This window comes from Terrapene carolina, unplaced genomic scaffold (genome assembly GCF_002925995.2).
Source record: "Terrapene carolina triunguis isolate 2854851 unplaced genomic scaffold, T_m_triunguis-2.0 Scaffold69, whole genome shotgun sequence".
NCBI lineage: Eukaryota > Metazoa > Chordata > Testudines > Emydidae > Terrapene > Terrapene triunguis.
In genome coordinates this window covers 26,410,868-26,433,391 of record NW_020664420.1, presented here as the reverse complement: position 1 = coordinate 26,433,391, position 22,524 = coordinate 26,410,868, and the positions used below count along the sequence as shown (strand labels likewise).

Genomic DNA, 22,524 nt, shown 5'->3' with positions numbered 1-22,524 from the left:
CACACACACACACACACACACACACACACACACACACACACACACACTCTGACATTTTACTGTATACAGTAACTCCTCACTTAACGTTGTAGTTATGTTCCTGAAAAATGCAACTTTAAGTGAAACAATGTTAAACTAATCCAATTTTCCCATAAGATTTAATGTAAATGGGAGGATTAGGTTCCAAGGAATTTTTTTGGGGGCAAACAAAAGGCATTATATACTGTACAGTACTGTACTGTGATTGGGAAGTGCCCCGGCTTACCCCACACAGGCACAGCCTGCTGCAGGCAAGGACGCTAGGAAGCACCTTCGCAGCAGCAGCTTCCCTGGAGAAGAACAGGCCCCGACTTTGCCGGGAATGCTCCAAGCCCGCCTCTTCCTGTCCTTGCTCAACTCCAGGCCCACCTCTTCCCACCCCTACTCCACCTCCTTTCCGGAGCACGCTGCATCCCCGCTCCTCCCCCCCACCGAAAGTCCTAAGTGCTGCCAAACAGCTGTTTGGCGGTGGGGGAAGCTCTGGGAGGGAGGAGGAGGAGGCGGAGAAGAGGAACTTGTGCAATGCTCCCTTATAAAGTTGCTGCTTTTCCACAGAATCTTAAAAGCAGTGGACAGAGCAGGCAGCCAAACGACGTTATAAGGGAGCATTGCACATCTTTAAACGAGCATGTTCCCTAATTAAGCAGCGATGTAACTTTGAAACAACGTTAAGCAGGAGGACGTTAAGTGAGGAGTTACTGTACTTGATATTGTCTTTCAAAAAGGGAAAAATGTTTCTCATCAAGAGTTTTTAACAAAAAGTATTTGTGGAAATTTTCCTCTTTCCTTTACACATGGATGTGACTTAAATGTTTTTTTTATTTGGGCCCACACCTGTGAAAAAAATTGTTTTTAAACTTAAAAGCCTTATGACAACTAGGTGGTAGGTAACAGAGATGAGATATATTTAGGGACGACTCAATTTAAAGACCCTGTCTGCACTAAGAAAATTTCCTGTGATTGACAGTGAGATATTAACCATTTGCTTTTTTCTTCAGTGCCCCACTCAGTCCGCCAAAACAGGGTTGAAAATGATATGGCTAATTTTGACTGGACTTTCTCTGCCCTGTGACGATTGCTCCAACCTTCCCTCATGGTCTCTTCTCAACATCACTCCATGCCTTTTACTCTTTTCCCCTGTCTTGTTCCCTTCACTCTTTTCCTTCAGTGTCCCATTTCCCATCTCTTTTCTTTCTACCCTCCGAAAGGTGGGGAAGGAATCCTGGAACAAACATGTTTTTTGCCATCACATTGTTCACTCTGCTTGTGTATTATATTCCTTCCTTCATCCTATGCTTGTCTTGTCTATTTGGGCTGTAAGCACTTTGGGGCAGGAGACTCTTTCTGTTCTGTGCCTAACACACAATGGGGTCCTGGTCCATGACTGGGGCTCATAGGTGTTCTGATAATACAAACAATAATAAATATGGCTTCCAGAGCTGTGAGATCTGATCTCTGTAATGAATGTTCAAATGGCATGGCCCATTTTCATTAATAGCCAAACAATTTTCTACCCCTGCAGAATGGGAAGGCAGTGGTGGTTGCCCAGAATTGTTAAAGGATAACTTTCTTAGTGTGAATGGCTATAGTTAAGTTTAAAATGTGTCTTGCTTATAAAACTATTGGCCAGTGAGATTGGTAAATATAGATTGCTGGGCAATGGAAGTCTTAAAAATTGTTTTATAAAATCTTTAAATGTGTTACTGATGATAGCACCTGAAATGTTTTGCCAGTAGTAGAGTTGTGGGAAGAAGCTGATCCTTTTTTTAAAACTTGGCCAATGATAAAAAGTATGTGTAGCCTTTTAAGTTGTGGAAATATTTTCAGGCCAACACATTAAATGGTTTTAAGAACTTACTCCTTTTATTTCAACAAAATAAAATTTTACATTCAATATGCAAGAAAATTCACTATTCATAAGACAAGAAAATAACAAACATATTGCAGTAAAGCCTATATTCTTTCCATATACAAAAATTGATATTTTCTCTATTTAACTACATTAATTGGAAGTGAATATTTTTGGCCAAATCATAAATTTGCACTTTGGCTTTTATAAAGGGAATAGAGAAGTTATGTTGACTAATGTGTGGAAACTGGCTCTGGAGGGGAAAAAAATAGTGAGTTTGTTTGATGTTGAATCTCAAGTTTCATGTAAAACTTGCTTGGTTCACAAATAAATCAGGGATTTTCCTGTCACCATTGCATACTCTGCCTGGAATCTGAACGTCAGCCTGGATTCTTCCTATTTTATGTGCCATTGTTCTTTTGTTTATGAAGATTGTTTCTTTAGACTGGCTGGTGTAAGGGAACAAACCAATAAGACTGCAGAATGAAACATTTTGCATTGGTATTTTGTATATTTGCAGTGTTAATCTTTATGCAGGAATAGACAAGAAAAAATATGTAACAAGACTGATACTGCCAAATCCTGTCCTCAGACAGACCTATTATCTCCCACTCAAATAAATAGGTGCACATGGCGAGGTTGAGTGTTATGCATATTGTTTTCAAAAGAACCATTAAAATGTTAACACTCCTCCAGTTTAAATTCATTATCAATAATATAACATTTAATCCAAAATAATCCCATTATAATTTTAGTATCGTAGTAAACTGGCTGTGTGATCATGTCTCCCTCTAGTGGGTGGCCTGTAATGTACTCGCTTGCTATTTACAAGCAACAGTGTTAGTACTAATTTAGCTAGGTGGTAGACTCACATTTCTGGTGCTGAAGCTGCTGGATTTGATACCTAGTGAGGGATCTTATTGTGTGTTTCAAATATGTAGCCAGTCATGAATTGTCTATGCAATCACATTTTCTATCACTTGCTACAGCTTCTTTGTGCCCTACTCTTGGGGTAGTTGACACTGAGTGCTTGCTGAGAGAATGCTTTGTTTTGGGCAGTGCATTTTATAGACTTAACTAAAATGTGATGATCATTCATACTTGAATATAAATATTATGCAGAAGCCTTTAGCACTGGTTTTGTCAGAATGGTGATATTTTAAATTGTTTGTAAAGATTTTACCTGTACTGCACAAATAAAGGACTAATTAAATTGCTGCACTGGCTCTTAAGAGCTACGCATGTTGCTGTAAGAAAGACACAGTTTAAGCAGTTTAGTTCTTCATGCAGTCACACAATGATTAATTTACACCTCTCTATTGTATAGTGCGGTGAACAAAATTAGTAAGTTCCTCCTAAGATGTGTGCGTTAATAAACCCACATAGTGTGTTGTATTTTAACTGTTATAAAATATATCCTGAAAGCCAGTTCAAGCTGACTGTAAACTGGACAGCATCCCCTTGAAAGCACAAGTAGGGGACTATTGGGGAAGGGATGAAGACAATGTCACCAAAGGATTTCTACCCTTTCCCGAAGCTGCGACAACTGGGAGTGTCTGGCCAGCAGCAGCTCTAAAACTGCTCACTAGTTAGGCCAGGTATGGCATTAGTTACAAATGTGACTAGCACTTGCATCTCCTGCTGATTCTAATATTGGCGGCAAACATGGTTGGACAAATATTTGAATAGCATGCATGTTTGTCTCATTAAATGTGCATTTTTTATACTATTCAGGAAATTAAATCAGATTGCCCATCCCATGCATATCAGATCTAGGTGAAAAATAATATACTATTGCTTTCTTAAAAATCTGTTTTTTAGACTCTGGTTGGGCTAATCATAGACTAGTAAATGCTGATTGTATCAGGACATTTGGAAAAAAGAGAATATTTTGCTTGTCTTTGTTGCCTTTAATTTTGTGAACTGGAATTTTTAAATTTTGTTATAGAATATGTGAAGTCTTTTTTTTCTTTTTCCTGGCAGTGTTTTAAAGCGCTTTGCTGCAAGGGACCACCACCTCCACGACCTGAATATGACTTGGTTTGTATAGGTCTCACTGGGTCTGGCAAGACAAGTCTACTGTCACAGCTTTGCAGTGAAAACCCAGAGAATATAGTGTCTACAACAGGTATGATGCTGCTGTCAGGAAGGTTTTTTCAACCAAAAGTAATGTTTCTAATACTTTAGATAACTGTCAATTAAATTATGCATTAGGTTTATTCCTTAAAATAATAATTAAAAATATTGGGGGGGTATTATCTCATATATTTGTTTCTCTATTAATAATTCAAATGTACACGATGGGATGAAATGAAGAGGAATACTGGAACTAAATAATGAATCTGTAGAATAAAGCTAATCCTTGTTACATTTGTGGCCCAGAAATTTTGAGTTTATAGTAACAATTTTATAAAGTTTGGTTCCTAATATGTTTTTATATCAGTTATCCAAATAGAACATATTTATTCCCTTGGCCAGTTCCTAGTTAGTCCTATGTTCATTGTTCTACTGTGTGGGGTGTGTGGTATCGTTTGAAAAGTGTGTGTGTGTTATCTTTTGTTTAAAGATGAATGGCTACACTAACTGGGTTAGATTTAAAGTGTGTGCTGAAGGCTGTGTAGATCTTCAGCATAGTAATTCATTTTTAAAAATTATCTTTATAACAGTGCTTTGAACTGAGTAGCTGAAGTGCATAGGCGGCTTGCTTTGGCAAAATTTAATTTAATTTTAATTTAATTTAAAAACCTGGGGAATTTTCACAAAAACATATACAATCTGGTGCATTTTAAAAGTGAGAGAGCTCTCCAGTAACATGGGTGGTGTATCTAAATTGTTAATTTCTAAAGGTCCTACCCCCTGTGGATTTTTCCATAGACACCAAAAAGGGAAGAAAGAAACCTTTGAAGTCTTATTCCTTAAGGGGCTTTGCTACATAGGCACAAAGTGATGGGAAAAGGTGATAGTAAATGGGGTGAGATGAGGAAACTAGAGGATACACATTAGGACTTAGGTCCTTCCAAAGTCAGTCACTGCAGCACTGTGGAATGTGTAAGTAACCAAAAGAAAACTTAATCAGTGGTCAGTGTTTATTTCTGGTCATAGTCCTTTCTCTTTGGTCAGTGGAGGAGAGGAATGGCGCAGGAACAGGTTTAGATCAGAGATAAATTCTACAAAAACAGGGTGAAATAAAGGAGTTAAATATAAACAGACATAACTAAAACTTATAAACGTATCTGTACCAATGCAAGAAGCTTAAAAACAAACACAGGAGAACCAGGATACCTGGCAATAAGAGATGATTGTGACACACTAGGCATTAATGAAAAATGGTGAAATGACAAAAATAAATACCTGGGTATAAAATTAATAAGGAGGATAGATTAGGTCATAGCAGAGGGAGAGCAATCTTGTATTTTTTTTTTTTTTACTTATGTGACCCTAGTGATTGAGTAAAGTTAATTTGTTAGTGTAATAGGGAAAAGGTGTGTGACAGTGTTTGTGTGAGAAGTTGGTGTATGTAGATATTTGTTTCATATATGTGGTTTTGAGTTTTGCATTCTTGTCCATGAGCAGCCTTAACTGGTTTTCAAGGTGTGCTCAGTAGCCTCACATTTTAATAATTTAAATAAAATAGAAAGGTAAGAAATGTAAGTGATTCAAGGTAATACTGTTTCTTATACAGTGTGTACTTAACCCATGGAATTCATTGCCATTACAGTTATATCATATGGACTTGAAAAGGGATAAAACCCTCCTGGTTCAGGGCATAAGCCAACATCCAGCTCACGTGGTTAGGAGGAAACTTGCTGTATGGGCAGGTTATTCCATAGTTGATCTCTGCAGGGTTTCTTGCATCTTCCTCTGAAGCATCTGTTATTGGCCAGTGTCAGAACCAGAGTACCGGAAGCGACTGGTCTCTCCTGGTATGTCAGTTCCTCTGTTCTGTTCAGCAACAAATATAGTGCTGGATTGGCAAACTTGGGCAGCCCTCAGAATTGTACCGGACCAAACCACTTCAAAGATATTGCATGTGTAAACATGTTGATACTGTGTGTGCTATACTAGAAGTTAGGAGCCCCAAACTCCCCTTCCCCAGCTTCCTGAAGGGGTGCTTTCCTCTAAATCCCCTTCCAATCCACTTGATCCAATCACAGTGTCCCTTCCATAACAAGTACTTGCACTAGATATCTGCCATATTAACCTAACCTCCCTGACCTGCTGTGTGGGAGGTTGAGAAACCCTCTCTACCTTGGCCTGTCTGGTGATGAGGGAAAAATTCCTTCCCAGCCCCCAAGGAGAAAGGGTGACTAGCATAATGCCCATAGTAGATCTTAAAGAAACCCAATTCTACTCTAATTCCATGGATGGGAAGGTGGGCGTTTTCCCTGCCTCAGTGTGTGTTGTATGTCAGGGTCCTTGCCTGAGGTGTACCCCAATATCCAGGGCCACTCTCTCTGTAAAAGTCCTTTGTCTTAGATCGCAGTCTCCCAATTGCTGCACATGTAGCTTGGATACTGTGCCTGTTTCCCCAGTTGGCTGTGGTTTAGCTGCAGCAACATTGGGCTGTGATCCAGTGTCCACTGGAATCTTGGCCATAGCCACCCTGTGCCATGCCTCAGTTTCCCCACATTTGGTTCTCAATATCTGCTGGGACCTTGGCCATAACAACCCTGATCTGGACCTTTTTTCCCCAGTGTTTGGTCCTCAATTTATGCTGGAATCTTGGCTTCAGATACACCCTGAGCTGTGCCTCAGTTTTTCCAAATTTTGTTCCCAGTTTCGACTGGAGTATTGGCTGCAGCTGCCCTGAGCTGTGCCTCAGTTTCCCCAATTTCTGTTAACTACAGAGGTGCTCGCTATACATATGCCCCCCTCGCAGAGGGAACTTTCTGAATGGTCTGTGGCCTCATACCTAACTTCCTTCTGCGAGATGGATCAGAGGTGTTTGGTTTGTAACATTCTGCCTGCCATTGCTCTGCTGCAACCTGGTCCCAAACCTCTGCAAAGCTTATAGAATGCTGTACCCCTTAGTGTCTGGACTCTAGGACTTGGGGAATCCCTGTAAGAAATTCCAAACTGGGAATCAGATTTCAGAGTAGCAGCCGTGTTAGTCTGTATCCGCAAAAAGAACAGGAGTACTTGTGGCACCTTAGAGACTAACAAATTTATTAGAGCATAAGCTTTCGTGGGCTTATGCTCTAATAAATTCCTTAGTCTCTATGGTGCCACAAGTACTCCTGTTCTTTTTGCAAACTGGGAATGTCCCTTTATCTCTCCTATTCTCCTTCTTGCCTCTCACAGCTCTATGGTGGTGAGAGTCCACCCATCCGCCCTCCCCCTTGTAAGAGGGACCACACAACTCTGGGGTGAGTAGAGGGTGCTGCCATACGAGCTGTCACACTGGACAGCCTTCCTCCCATCATACGTGCACTTGCTCTGCAGTGGGGTGAGAGCTCAGGCAGCCTCTCTGTCCCCCACTTGCTGGGGGAGACACCCAGTCATTATGCTGTGTTAAGGGGGCCTAGTCAGCCTCCCCTGCAAAGAGCCACCTGGCCTTTCTTGCCCCTTATTAACCAGGTGCCAGAGGACGCTATAGGCAAACTAGGCAGCTGCCTCGAGCAGCAATTTCTGCTTAGGTGCCAGGGGCAGCTGGGCCTAACCAGACTGGTGCTTGGGACCTAGTATGCTAGGTTGCAATGCCACTCATTCAAACTTGGCCAGGCCAAACCAGAGCGAATGGTGGTGCAACCTGAGGCGTGGCCCCACCATTTCTACCATAACCACCAAACCATCGGAAAGCTGGCTGTGCACTCCTTCCCCTCCCCAATTCAGAGCCTCTGTTCTAGGGGATAGGAGGGGTTCAGTACACTGAAGTTTGGCTTAGGGCAGCAGATTGTCATGAGCAGCTTCAGGTGCAGTGCTGCTTCCTATGCATCTGGGATCTTGTTCTGTTTATAAAGGGCTAATAAATTATTAATCAATATTTTAATAAAAGGTTAATAAATTGTTACAGATTTTAGTCCAATCAGTCAATGGGTTGGTTATATTAATGGCTTATAAACATACGTAATACCTACTGAAGTGTTTGTAACCATCTAGAGTACATACTACTCATGTCTGTAACAGGGTTGTAATGTCTACTACATAATTTATTAACCCTTTATCAACCTTAATATTAAGAGTGACCAAGAAAAGCATACTTTAAGTAAAGCAACGTATGCAGTTCAGTTTTTTTCCTAGTCTCTTTCTGTGTTAAAAAATCCTAGAATGGTTACCTAATATTATTAATGATAATGCAAAACTTCAGTTTCAGTAAAAAATGTTAATGGAGATTGCCAAAAAACATGCACATTCTATCAATTTCTCTTTTTTTGGACTTCTATTCCCACATCACTTTTAAGTTAAGTACGAATGTGGAAGATGGGGGTAATGCTTTGTTGCACAAGTTACTAGCAGAATGGAGTTTCTGTGGTTAAACTAATAAATTCCTATTTATAGAAAGGTTATGTTGACAAGCTTATAGGTAGGGCCCTACCAAATTCACGGCCTTGAAAAATGTGTGTCAGACACTGAAATCTGATCTCCCCTGTGAAATCTGGCTATTGTAGGGGAAACCAGATTTCACAGAGCTGCGTGCCCGGAGAGCAGCACCTGCTGGCCAGGAGCCCAGCTCTGGAGGTAGTGCTGCCATTAGCAGCGCACAGAAGTGAGAGTGGCATGGTATGGGGAGGTCGTTTGTGGGGGGAGTAGGGCCAACCTTACAGGTGGGCGACTGGGCAACTGCCCAGGGCCCTGTGGTCAGGGGTCACCGTGGTAACTCCCTGCCCCTCTCCTACAGCCAACCCAAGGTCCCTTTAAGTCCCAAGTGCTGGACCTGGAGCTGGGGAGAGGTGGGGCTAGGGGTGCCCTGACCAGGGGTTTCTACTTTGCACCTGACTCCAGTTGCTAGTTCCGGATGGGCTGGGGAGGGACTGGATTTCCTCTTTCCCTGCACAGGCTGCTCCCAGGGCCGGGTCAGACCCACCTCCGGGAACCTCCCTGGCTGCAGGAAGCTTTGCATCTGCTGGGTGGGAGCTTGGCTCAGAAGGCATCACCGCCGCCAGCAGCAGTGCAGAATTGAGGGCGTCTTGGTATGGTATTGCCACCCTTACTTCTGCACTGCTGCTGGCAGTGGTGCTGCCTTCAGAGCTGGGCACCTAGCCAGCAGCTGCCCTCAGGCTGCCCAACTCTGAAGGCAGTAGCGCAGAAGTAAGGATGGCAATACTGAGACCCCCTTCCCCCCGACCACCTTTTGGCTTGGGACCCCCATGGTTACAATAGGGTGAAATTTCAGATTTAAATATCTGAAACTATGAAATTTACAATTTTTAAAATCCTGTGACTGAAATTAACCAAAATGGACCGTGAATTTGGTAGGGCTCTCCTTATAGGTCTACTTGTATTCATTGATTTGCTTCTGTCCAATCTATATTTAATGTGACTCAGTAGCCTATCTAAAACCACAGTGAACGTAATAGTTTTAATGGATACAGTCTATTTTAAAATACCTTACCAAATAAGTTACTAACACTTTTTGTTTCTAATTTTAGGTTTTAGCATAAAAGCAGTGCCATTCCAGAATGCCGTCTTGAATGTAAAAGAACTTGGAGGTATAACACTTTAATCACTTGCATATCTGATCGGTATTTTACTTTCATTTCACTGTATAAAGGTACAGTATCTAAGCCCTACAGCAGAACACAACGAATTGATTACTTCACTATAAACACACTAAATAGGGAGTTGGTAAAAGATAGAGGCCCTGGAATATTTTAAGATTTCTGCTTGTTTTGTCACATAATTATTTTAAATGTCAGAACAATGAAAAATGGTGACTGAAATTCATTTATAAATTTGGATAATATCAAAGCATCACAACTTGAGGAATATGCAACAGATTCATAAAATAAATTGGATTATACTGCATGGTATGTCTTCTAATCTCTTGAACCCTAAAGATGAGTGTACATGATATAAATGTAATAAATTTAGGGCCAAATTCTAGCAAAGCTACAGTGACAACACGGATGAAAGGTACTTTCTTATCCCCCCTTACCTGCATCACAGATGATGATGTGTAAGAGGACTCATTCGCTGCAGAGCCACTACATTTGAGCCTCTACTCTAGAAATGGTCCTCTCCTTTAGGTGTAAAACACTTCAGGAGTAGCCAATTTCCAAAGGATTAAGAGGACACAGATGACTTGAAATCCAGTCAATTAAAAAAAAAAAATAGTTGTTTGATTCAGGTAAGTTATTTGCCCACTAATCCCCCTGCCAACTTTGGTTGTACATTTTTCCTATTTTAAAAAAAGTTTCTCTCCCTAGTTTTTTGTCTATTACAGGGTCAGTTTGACTAACAAACTTCAAAGGTGATGGCTTGGCTGGCCAACAGACAGTTGTATTAATAAAATGAAATGAGAAGATTTTTCTGTTGGGGGAAAAAAAATCTGGTCTTTCCCCTGAACTTCTGCTTAAAGAACCTACTTATTATAGTCTGTGTATCTCCCTCCTCCCCTCCTTTCCCTCCCATAGGTACATAAATACAGTAGCAAATTGCCTTTTTGGGATTAATCTTTTAACAAGGCTTAAACTTACTTGTTTTAAACACTGTAATGGAAAAATTAGATAAACTCTAGAGGGAAGTCTTTCATTGGACAAAATCAGATCCATGGTTCCTTCCTAGTTTAACTTACTGTTGAGGAAGCTCTGAGATAAACATGTATTAAACTTAAAGTAGCTCCCAAAGGTTGTAGAGCAGGGGTGGGCAAACTACAGCCCACGGGGTGCATCTGGCTTAATCCCCGTTTTAATCCATCACTCGAGCTCCTCTGGGGAGTGGGGTTTGGGGCTTGCCCTGCTCCAGCTGGGGAGCAGGGTTGGGGGCTGCTCGGCACAGCTCCCGGAAGCAGCAGCATGTCTCCCTTTGTCTCCTACTCACAGGGGCAGCCTCTGCCCCAAGCTCCGCCCCCGCAGCTCCCATTGGCCGGGAACCGTGGCTAATGGGAGCTGCAGGGGCAGTGCCTGCAGACAGGGCAGTGCGCAGCAGAGCCGCCTGGCCACGTCTCCGCATAGGAGCTGGAGTGGGGGGACATGCTGCTGCTGCTGCTGCTGGGAGCTGCTTGAGGTAAGCGCCGCCCGGAGCCTGCACCCCTGAGCCACCCCCCCGGCACCCCAACTCCTTGCCCTAGCCCTGATCTCCCCCCCCCTCCTGCCCTCTGAATCGCTCGGTCCTTGCCCGGCACACCCTTCTGCACCCCAAACACCTCCCATCCTCAGCCCCACCGTAGAGCCCACAGCCCCAGCTGGAGCCCTCACCCCCTCCTGCACCCCAACCCCAACTTTGTGAGCATTCATGGCCCGCCATACAATTTCTATACCCAGATGTGGCCCATGGGCCAAAAAGTTTGCCCACCCCTGTTGCAGACACTGATAGTCATCCATTCCAAAAGGGAGGCTGCAACCTCCATAGCACAGGGATTATGACTAAGGCTAAGATTTTGTCATGGTTATATTTAGTAAAAGTCACAGATAGATCGCAGCAAATATAGAAAAATTCAGGGAAGCCTGCGACCTGTCCCTGACTTTTACTAAAAATACCTGGGGGTGGAGAGTGTCAGAGAAGGGACAAACAGAGCGCTGCCAGGGCTTGCAGCTGACCCAACCCCAGCCGCTGCTCTGGCGGGCCGGAGACCACTGTTCAGCTGGCCCAGAAGAAGTCAGAGGTCCTGGAAAGTCATGGAATCAGTGACCTCTGTGACAGAATTGTAGCCTTAATTATGACACATTTGTCTATGCATTTATATTGTACTTGTCACTATGGTGCCTGAGTGACATCTAAGTTCTATTCAGCGCTGCAATTCTTTCCCAATGTCACAAAGTAAAGTCACTTGGGGCCAATTTTGGAGTCTAAACGTAGTCAGTTAAAGCTAGATGGCAGGTAGCTAGATATTGATTTAGACTCAAGGCCTCCAGTGCCCAGCCTGATGGTTGGGTATTTTTAATATTTTTTGAAGTGGGAGGGATATTTTCTGTTGCATTAGGGTAAAGATTCTTAAGAGGAGGTAGGGCTTTTGGGAGGGCTGAAAAGTGAAGACATCACTTGGAAAGAGATGCAGGGCAGCTGTTACATATGTTTATATTTTCTGTAGAAGCACCATGAGGACTGCAACACCTTTGACTTGATTGCAGTGCGTCAGCGTGTTGATCCTGTCAGGCAGTGTTGGCCACTGATATTTTTCCCCTTCCTCTGTTTGTGTATGTGGAGGAGAATTGCTATATATAGTAGACTACATCATTTCTGTATTGGTATAAACAGTGTACATAAATAAGTCTTACCAGTTTATTTTTTGTAACTTCTCTTTCTCTCCTAAACTTTGTTCTGGAATTTCTGCTGTTGATGTTGAGGGAGAGGGGCCTGTATTAGGTTAGTTTTGTAAGTTCTCTGTTCCCCACCACCCTCCCAAACACTAATATGTTGTGGCTGAGTTTTGTTTTCTGTACTATAGCAGTCTTGTCTGGGCAGTTGATGTTGAGAATCTGGAGAGGCTGAAAGGAATCTGTCTTCAAAGGTTCACTATTCATTGCAGCATGTCAATCAAAAGGGAAAAGTTCCGTTTAGATTTTAATTTGTGATGTACTCAATTAATTTAAAAATTGCCTTGCAATCTTAGCCTTTGGAAAATTGCAAGCCTTGTCCAGTTGCCTGAGCACAGTGAAGTTTTGTTTGAAATACTTTAAGGACTGACTGTTAAAACTCATACTTTTTTTAGATTTCTTCTTTCAGCAGCCAAGCAGTTATGTGAAACAGATGCTGATTGTGTACTATTCCTTTTGTTTGGCTGACGGAATACTCCTCCTTGTAGTGGAAGGTGGTGTATGTTTGTACCATTCTAGTTACCTCCTGAAGCTTCTAATACACCCAGGTTCTCCGTTTCTGTAGAATTATACAAAAAAAAATTTCATTTACAGCTTATAGAAAACACAGCCACTTTCATTTTATCTGCTGTTCTTGGTCTCATTAACTCTTCATCATTCTTTAGTATTTGTTTGGGACAGAGAGCAAAGCTTGCTGTGTTCTGTTGCAGACATTTGCCTTTTATCAAACACTGTTTTTTAGATTCTTAAAAACAGCAAAAAACTGAATTAACATGTTACATTTTCTTATTTGACTCATGGAGTATCCTGACCTCTTGCATCATTTAGCTGAACTGATTATTTTTTGTATTTTTAAACAATACTAACTTGGTACATTGAATCTGGTTTTGAATCTAATTTCTGAAATATTAGAAGTTTTGTTTAAAAAAAAAAAAAGATTTTGAATCAGTAAGAAAATCTGTGGAGACTTTAAAATCACAAATACTTAAATACTTGAAATATTTGAAAAGCTGTTCTTCCTTCATTTGCCTGCCAAGTCCAGTGTCCAGAGTTAAGTTTCCCTTTTGACATAGCAATTGTGTAATTCCTTTTGTTCTTTTCTTCTTAAATTGCAAGAGATTAAGTTTTGAATTTGATAAATAAATGAGATAATCTGTTTCTTTGATTCGACTACTACTCAGGAGATTTGGCATTCCTTAACCCAGATGCCCCAAAAGTGTACTTTTACTGTGCAGATATAAATAGCCCCCTCTCACTTAGCTAAGGTACACCATGAAATGGAGGAGTTGGAGGTGCAGCAAACCCTAGCATGGTATTGTAAGCAGAAACTGAACTTGATTCAGTATAAAATGTGGGAGATGAGAGAATGAGGGAGTGTGAAGAGACTGGAAAAATGGCAAGGCAGAAGCAGACTTTGGCTGTTTAAAATTTTAATTAATGAATTTAGTGCTGGTGAATTCCCTAGATAAACTGAGCTCCTTGGTTTATTCACAGTACAGATACTACAAAGCAGCACCAATGGCAAGCTTCTTCACGTTGTCCGACCAAGAAGCCTCATTCATAATCTGGATACACCTCCCCTGGAGTGATAGTAGTTTAGTCAGTGTGCTCCTTTGGTTGCTGGCTTCATGATACTAACAAAATCAGTGCTAGTTATTGGTGGTATCTGAGATGTGGATACTTTATGGTCTTGATGTAGTTCCCAGTAACACATTTCAGAATAATCACATCAAATAACATTTATATCCATATAGCCATGTAATTTTAGAGACCGAAGAAGCCAATTTTGGTCTTTTAATCCACTATCCTGTAAATGGAGGGTTGAAAATTGTGGTGAAATATTTCTAACTTCCAGACTGGGATGGATTTGAAAGATTAATTAGAGATGGAAAAATCTAAGTTTTATTATCAAATTCCTCTTGATTGCCCAATTGAGGCTGGAGGAGGTTTTCTGTACTGGCAAATTCTAAGCTTCTTCCAGCAATGGTCCACCCCAAACCCTACACCACTTCTCTGGAGTTCTGCTCCTTGCTTCATCAGTATTTGTTTCAGGCCATGAAGGAAAAGCTCATAGTGAAATCTTGGAGTATTGAAATATTGTGGCCATTCAAGGAATGAGGTTGAGTTAGGTAGAGGTTGAGTTCCTCTACCTAAAACAAATTTTAGGTAGAGGAAGGACCAGAGTTGTTACAATAAGATCACGTGGCTGCTTTAATTTTGGAAATTCATTTGCTTGTTTGTTGACTCATTTCTTGTTGACAATGCAGGAGGAGTCTGAAGGGGGGATTTAATGAACAGAAGTGAATGAACAGCTTGATGAATCATAATTAAGAGGATATTCCATGTGTAGGAGGCAGTGTAGAAAAAGTAATTGACTGCTGTAGAAGAAGTGGATGAATGGAGTATCAAGGCTAACATCGTTGGAGGATATAGGGGATGAGTACTACTGTAAGACTAGATGGCCAACCCAAAGAGTAGAATTTATAGGAGCTGTGTAAGTTTCTTCACCAGCAAGAGCTTGCTTACCACAGGGGAGATTTGAGACCATGGCAGACCATATCAACCCAGCTGCAGGCTCAACTACAAATGTCTGTAAGACTGTGTCTCGCTCCTGCGTCATATAACTTCCTGCACTTATAGACGTGCAGAGCTGGAAGGGACCTCGATAGATCATGTAGTCCATCCCCCTGTGCTGAGGCAGGTCCAAGTATACCTAGACCATCTCTGGCATGTTTGTCTAACTTGTTCTTAAAAACCTCTAATAAGAGGATTCCACAACCTCCCTTGGTAACACATTCCATATCCTTATAGTTAGAAAGTTTTTCCTAATATCTAACCTAAATCTCCCTTGCTGCAGTTTAAACTGATTACTTGTCCTACCTTTAGTGGACCAATTGGATCACTGTCCTCTTTTTAACAGCCCTTACCATATTTGAAGACTTATCAGGTCTTCCCCTAGCCTTTTTTTCCTCAAGACTAAACGTGCATGCAGTATGCCAGACTTCACCTATGCGCCATGCAAATCTTTGTATCTATACAACAGACATCAGCAAAATGTAATTTAACAAATACAAATGTGAGGTACTATGCTTAAGGAAGAAAAACCAAATGCACAAATACAGAATGGGGGCTAACTGGCTTGGCACCAGCACTGCTGACAAGGATCTGGGAGTTGTGATGGATCACAACCTCAACATGAGTCAACAATGCGATACTGTTGCAAAAAAAAGCAAATGTAATTTTAGGTTGCATTAACAGAGGCATAGCATGCAAATCAGAGAAGGGTGATAGTACAACTCTACTGAGCACTGGTTAGGCTTCAGCTGGAGTACTGTGTCCAATTTTGGTCAACAATGTATAGAAAGGATGTAGAGAGACTGTCACTTGCCTCTGGATCCTTTCCAAAGATGATCAAAGGGATGGAATGGATGCCATATGAGCAAAGAGGGACCCTGAAGGAACTGGGTATGCTTAGTTTGGGAAAAGAGATTAAGGGGTGGGGGGAACGGGACATGGTAGCGGTCTTCAAATATTTGAAAGGCTGCCATAAAAAAGATGGAGAAAAGTTGTTCTCTCTTGCCACAGACAGCAGGACAAGATGCAATGGGTTCAAACTACAGCAAAGCAGATTTGGATTCAATCTCAGGAAAAACTTCCTAACTGTAAGAACAGTAGGACAATGGAACAGACTGAGTTGGGAAGTTGTGGAAGCTCCTTCACTGGAGGTTTTCAAAAGGCAGGATAGCCATCTGTCTTGCATGGTTTAGACCCAACAAATCCTACATCTTGGCAGGGGGTTAGACTAGATGACCCTTGTGATCCCTTCTAACCCTATGGTTCTATGATCACATGGACATGAGAGTTCAGGTCTTACTAGAATTCCTCTCATCATTGCTGGGTGTGTAATGAATACCACTTTTTCACCTCTACCTTCCAAAATGCTGGGGACAGATACCTCAAAGTTAGGGGAGGGGAGCTCCCTTAGACCACTTTCAGACCCAAGGTTTCTGGACTCTTGAAGAGACTCACTTCCACATACATAAATGTCCTAGAACTTAGCCAAATGCCTAAGTTTACAGCATTTCTATCTCTGCTCTGCAAACTAACTGTTCATCTTGGGAACTGGTGCCTTTGTCACCAAATCTCATCAGTGGTTCTGCATCTACCAGACTTATAGAACATCAGTAGGAAATTCTTAGACAACTACAAGTAGACTGTCAAGTACTCTGCCCTGCAGACCATCTTCCATAGGTGGGGATAACCAGGATTGGGTCTGTTTGCTACAGATCAGAATGAGAAATATCAACATTCTGTTTAAGGGGGGTTGGGAAGGGAAGGTCTGAGTCCAGGATCCAAGTCCAGTGCATTTCTCATCTCATGGACACCAGGGATCATGCACATCTATCCACCAATCCCATTAATACCAAGCGTCCTGAGGAAACTCATGCAGGGCTCAGCACTAATGATACTACTAGCCCTAGCTTGGCCCATATAGTTTTTGTATTCAGACCTAAGGAATCTGTCAGCATAGCCCCCAGTCACGTAACCACTTTCCTGATGTGATCTAGTAGGACTGTGGTCAGATTCTGGTTAATTTCCATTGAGAAAAACTATTCATTTGAAGCCCAGAACATTTTGGTGCATAGCAGAAAAAAATGTACTAGACTGGCCTGTGCAGCTAAATGAAAGAGGTTTTCTATTTGGGCAGCACAATGTCACCTTAGAAACTGATTTCCTGATATTCTGGACTATCAGCTCCATAAGAAAATATTTAGAAGCAGTATCAATACATCCCACTTTTCAGGTCATACCACTTTTTGCCAACCCTAAGATTCCTCAAGGGCCTCATTAATGTGTTGCCCCCCGTTAGGGAGCTCCCTCCATCTTAGAACCTCAGCACAGTTTTAGTTGGTTTAATGGGACCCCTTTTAAGCCTCTGACAATTTGCTTTTTATACCATCTATCTATGCAGACTTTGAAGGGCAGGGGAAATTCAGGCCCTTATGGCTGGTCCACCTCATGCCATATTTCACAGAGATAAGATAATGCTTAAGCAGCATGCTAAGTTCTGACCAAAGATTTGTTTCAGATTTTTATTTGAATCAACTGATTTTACCCCCTCCCTCCCCATTCCCAGTTTTCTTCCCTAAGCCTCCAGAGGGAAGACAAAGTGCACACCCTTGACACGTTTAGGGCTCTTTCATAATACCTTGATAGAATGAGACCCTTTGGGGGAGCTCTCAAGCTGTTTGTAGCATGTGCAGAAAGGGTTAAAGGTCAGGCAATGTCCACCCGAAGGTTGTCTAAATAGGAATGTCTAATTGTATTAAAACATGCTATGAGGTAGCTAGATTACATCTACCCATGCTGGGTGGAGCCCATTCTACTAGGGCTCGGACAGCTTCTCTAAGAAGTGCCCCTATCTCAGTAATTGCAGAGCAGCTATATTGGAATCAGTCCATGCTTTCACACTGTTCACCTACCAATGATGCATGATTTGTTGGGGGTGGGGTGGGGGGGGTATTTGGTATAGTTGTACATAATGCAGTGGTGTGCAAACTTTTCCAGTTGTGCCCCCCCATTAATAGAATCTGTTCGCGTGCTTCCCCCCCACCCCCTTACTGCACAGCCAAGGCTTCCTCAGCAGCGGAGCTTGGGCCGAAGATGGAAGCGGGGCAGGAGCTGGGGTTGGGGGCGGGGAGAGAATGAGGGCAGAGCTGCGGTCTGGAGGTGGAGCAGGAATGGGGCCTGAATGGCGTTGGCGGCAGAGTGGGGCTGGAAGCATGGTGTTCCCTCCCTACCCCCTGTGGGCACTGGCCCCTCTCTCCCAAACATTCCTCCATGCCTCCCTAGGGTGGCGTGCCAGTTTGGGGACCCACTGACGTCATGGAATTCGTTTTTATCTTTTTCCTTTTTAAATGAAATCATCTTTGAGATTTCCTCTGATTTCCTGTAGAAAAAATAGTATATGATTATGTAATTTAAGACAGCAGCATAATTCATATGCACAAAAGGGACAAATTAGTTTGCATGGGCAACCATAAATCTGACATTTCCTAAGTTTCAAGTGCTTAAATTTGCAACCTAAATAATGTTGTTCTAACAGTTTTTAAAATGTAATTAATAAGGGGGAGACAAAGTTGGAGGCAGCAGTTAGCAGCTAGGAAAAATATTGAAGCTATGAATCTCAAGTTAACCTCACTACAGAAACATGGAAGGAAGACAGAAGCAGGCAGAGATGATTTTCACAAACTGCAGCTTGTTTAGTAACAAAAATTATAAATCTTCATACAACAATATGTATATGCTGATTGCAGTGTTGCTGTAACTGCGTTGGTCCTAGGATATTAGAGACAAGGTGGGTGAGGTAACATCTCTTATTGGTAAGACCTGACCAAGAGCTCTGTATAGCTCAAAAGCTTCTCTCTTCCACCAACAGAAGTTGGTCCAATAAAAGGTATTACTTCACCCACTTTGTCTAATATGTACATGTGTATTTCTGTTTTTGTATATATTGAGCACACAGGCAGCACACACCAAAAATTATCATCCCACAAGATTCTGGTTTGCCTCTTGTGCTGTTTGTGCATGAACTCCTGGATTGCTGGAAGGCCTGGTCTACACTACACAGTTAAATTGACGTAAGCTGCCTTATGTCAACCTAATAATGAATGTGTCTACACTACCAGATCCTTTCTGCTGACGTAACTTGCCTGCTGTGTCAACTTAATTACTCCACCTTTGTGAGAGGCATAGTGCTTATTTCAATGTTGTTAGATTGACATAGAGGCAGTGTAGACACTGCGTTGCTTACATCAATGTAACTGGCCTCCAGGAGGTGTCCCATAATGCTCTGCTGTGACCGCTCTGGTAAACATTTTCAACTCTCCTGCACAGCAGCCAGGCACCCAGGAAACAGCTCCTCCCCTATTAAAGGACTGGGAAGTTTTGAATTTTCATTTCCTGTTTTACGGCATGGAGAGCTCGTCTGCACAGCTAATCGTGGCAGCTCCACACTCTAAATGTACTCCAGTCTGGAGTACACAGGAGGTGGTGGTAGATCTTCTTGGTCTGTGGGGAGAAGAAGCTGTGCAGGCACAGCTCCGATTCAGCCGCAGAGACAGACATCTATGAGCAGATCATGCTGCGCATGGGGGAGAAGGGCTACACCAAGGACATGCAGCAGTACCAGGTGAAAATCGAGGAACTGAGGCAGGTGTACCAGAGGCAAGGGAGGTGAACAGTCGCTCTGGTGGTAGATGTGCCACTGCTACAAGGAGCTGCATGTGATTCTCAGCGGTGACCCCACCACGACCCCCAAGATACCTCTGAGGAGTTGGGATCCCAGGCCAGCATGGACAATGCTGAGGAGGAGGTCTTGGATGAAGAAGAAGAGGAGGAGGAGGAGAATGGGAGACAGGTGAATGGGGGATGCATGCTCCTGTTGAGTCAGGAGCTGTTTGTAACCCCGGAGCAGTCCAGCCAGTTGCAGAACAGCATCGTGGCAGAGCGTGGTGTCAGGGAAGGAACCTCTGGTGAGTATGAAATTTCAAGTAATATTTTGGGGTCCCATGTTCTTATAGTCTATATTTAATTAAAATTAAGAAGGTGAGGTAGAGTGGCTATCTGCTTCTCAGTGGCCGTACTAGCTAAGCAGAGGGTGCCCCATGAAAAAGACTGTTCATGTACACAGAGATGGCCTGGGAATCCTCCATACAGATTTCTAGGAAACTTTCATGGAGGTATTTTACAATCTGTTGCAGAAGCTTTCTGGGGAAGGCTGCCTTATTTCTTCCACTGCCATAGGCCACTTTCCCATGCCACTACAGTGTTAATTCAGCTGGCATCATTGCAGTACACAGCATAGCAGCATAAGGACCTGGTCTATACCCAGACGCTTGCAGCATCTGTTCCCTTGCTGCCTCTGTTACCCTCAGGAGAGTAATATCAACTAGGGTCATGTAGGGGGGACTGTGGTAGTTTTCATTGCAACTGCTCGAACCACAAACAGTGTCTGTGCTCCCCTCTTCCATTGTGATTTTCTGCCCCGTCAGCCAAAATATGGCTGTAGTTTGGGTGGCAGGGGCCGGTGTTGACCTTAGTAACTGCACCATGGCTGGGACAGCAAACCAGTTCCCTGAATATCTTGTGTAAATGAAAATGTTCTGCCTTAAACTTCTGTGAAATAAGGGGAGATTTTTTTTATATATAGCAACTCTGCTCTAGACATTGAGTCTGCATTGACAGTGGTTGCTTTGTGCTTTCCATGGCTTAGAGCTGAAAGTGCGGGCTTCAGCTCTTCCTCCACACCGGTGGAGAGGCTCTCCCAGATAAGACGAAGGTGAAAGAGAACACATGGTGACATGTTTAACGAGATTATGAACGTCTCTGGGACAGTGGACACTGAGCAAAAAGTGTGGAGGATTTCTCTCTCTCTGAAAAACTGGACATGGACCTGGTGAGCAGGAGATCAGCCCAGGAGAGTGAGCATGGCACACAGCAGGAGATGCTGGGGATTCTGAAGGAACAGATAGACATGTTGAGGCATCTGGTTCACCTTCAGGAGAAACACCTTGAGGCTAGACTCCCTCCATAGCCCCTGCAGAACGGAATTCCAACATCGCCGTATTCCCCCTGCCCCTCTCCCAAATGTTCCAGGAGGCGAGGGGTGGGGTGGGAGATTGAAGTATCCCTTCCACTCAACCCCAGGGGAGGATCCTAGAATAAAGCTGCACATATGATGTATGACAGGCAAGGCCAATGCCCTTTTAAAGACGAGCTGAATGTGTTTTTCCCCTCCCAATTTTATTCCACCATGTGTCCAAGGTTAAGAACATAAGAATGGCCATATTAGGTCAGACCAAAGGTCCATCTAGCCCAGTATCCTGTCTGCTGACAGTGGCCAATGCCAGGTGCCCCAGAGGGAGTGAACCTAACAGGTAATGATCAAGTGATCTCTCTCCTGCCATCCATCTCCACCCTCTGACAAACAGAGGCTAGGGACACCATTCCTTACCCATCCTGGCCAATAGCCATTAATGGACTTAAGCTCCAAGAATTTATCTAGTTCTCTTTTAAACCCTGTTATAATCCTAGCCTTCACAACCTCCTCAGGCAAAGAGTTCCACAGGTTGACTGTGCGCTGTGTGAAGAAGAACTTCCTTTTATTTGTTTTAAACCTGCTGCCCATTAATTTCCTTTGGTGGCCCCTACTTCTTATATTATGGGAACAAGTAAATAACTTTTCCTTATTCACCTTCTCCACACCACTCATGATTTTATATACCTCTATCATATCCCCCCTTAGTCTCCTCTTTTCCAAGCTGAAAAGTCCTAGCTTTTTTAATCTCTCCTCATATGGGACCCGTTCCAAACCCCTAATCATTTTAGTTGCCCTTCTCTGAACCTTTTCTAATGCCAGTATATCTTTTTTGAGATGAGGAGACCACATCTGTACGCAGTATTCAGGCTAAACTCTATTTGTGATTTGTTACAGTATGTTTGTTCAATAAAAGTCCATGTCTTGAGAATGAAAGTCTTTATTAATTTAAAATGGGGGGGGGGGGGGAAGAGGAGGGACAGAGAAACTGAAGCAATGGAGCGGATGTGTTGGAGACAATAACCCAGTAGTCACAGCAAGGTTCATACTATGGGAAGGCACAATACAGAGAAGCAGTGCACATTTTGCGTTCCAGAAATAAATTCCCTGCTTTCTGAACAGACCTGTGCTCTTAAAGATGGTGCATCATGTACCTTTCCTGACCATCCCACATTGATGTTAGTAAAACGGCCCTACTGATCCACCAGCTCTTGCAACCCCACTGAAAAGTATTCTGTTTGTACTCTGTGGCAAGGTGATCTGGTGCCAAGGAACATGGGATATGCATGGCATCTATTGCTCCACCACAGTTAGGGAACCCCATTGTGGCAACACCATCTAGTATTTCCTGCACATTGCCCAGAGTCACAACCCTTCTTAGCAAAAGGCCGTTAATGGCCCTGCTTACTTGGATCGGAATGCCCCTTCCTTCCCCACCAGTGGATTTACCAACTCCAAATTAATTCCCCTCTTACCAGTAGCAGTCTGACGTTGCTAATTTCCACACAGCGATGACCACTCACTTCTCCACTGTCAGAGCAGGTCTCGTTTTAGTGTCGCTGCACTGCAGGGCTGGGGAGAGCCCCACACACAGTTCCTGGAAAGTGGCCTTGCGCATACGA

General features: G+C 42.9%; 1 protein-coding gene across 1 annotated transcript in view; it reads left to right on the top strand.

Annotated features, from left to right (window-relative positions):
• The window catches only part of ARL15 (ADP ribosylation factor like GTPase 15), a 249,287-nt gene that overhangs the window by 55,307 nt on the left and 171,456 nt on the right, over positions 1-22,524 (top strand). The window contains exons 2-3 of the mRNA XM_029910942.1: positions 3,872-4,016; positions 9,478-9,537. Coding sequence (XP_029766802.1) covers positions 3,872-4,016; positions 9,478-9,537 — 205 coding nt within the window. The remainder of the gene's footprint in view (positions 1-3,871; positions 4,017-9,477; positions 9,538-22,524) is intronic.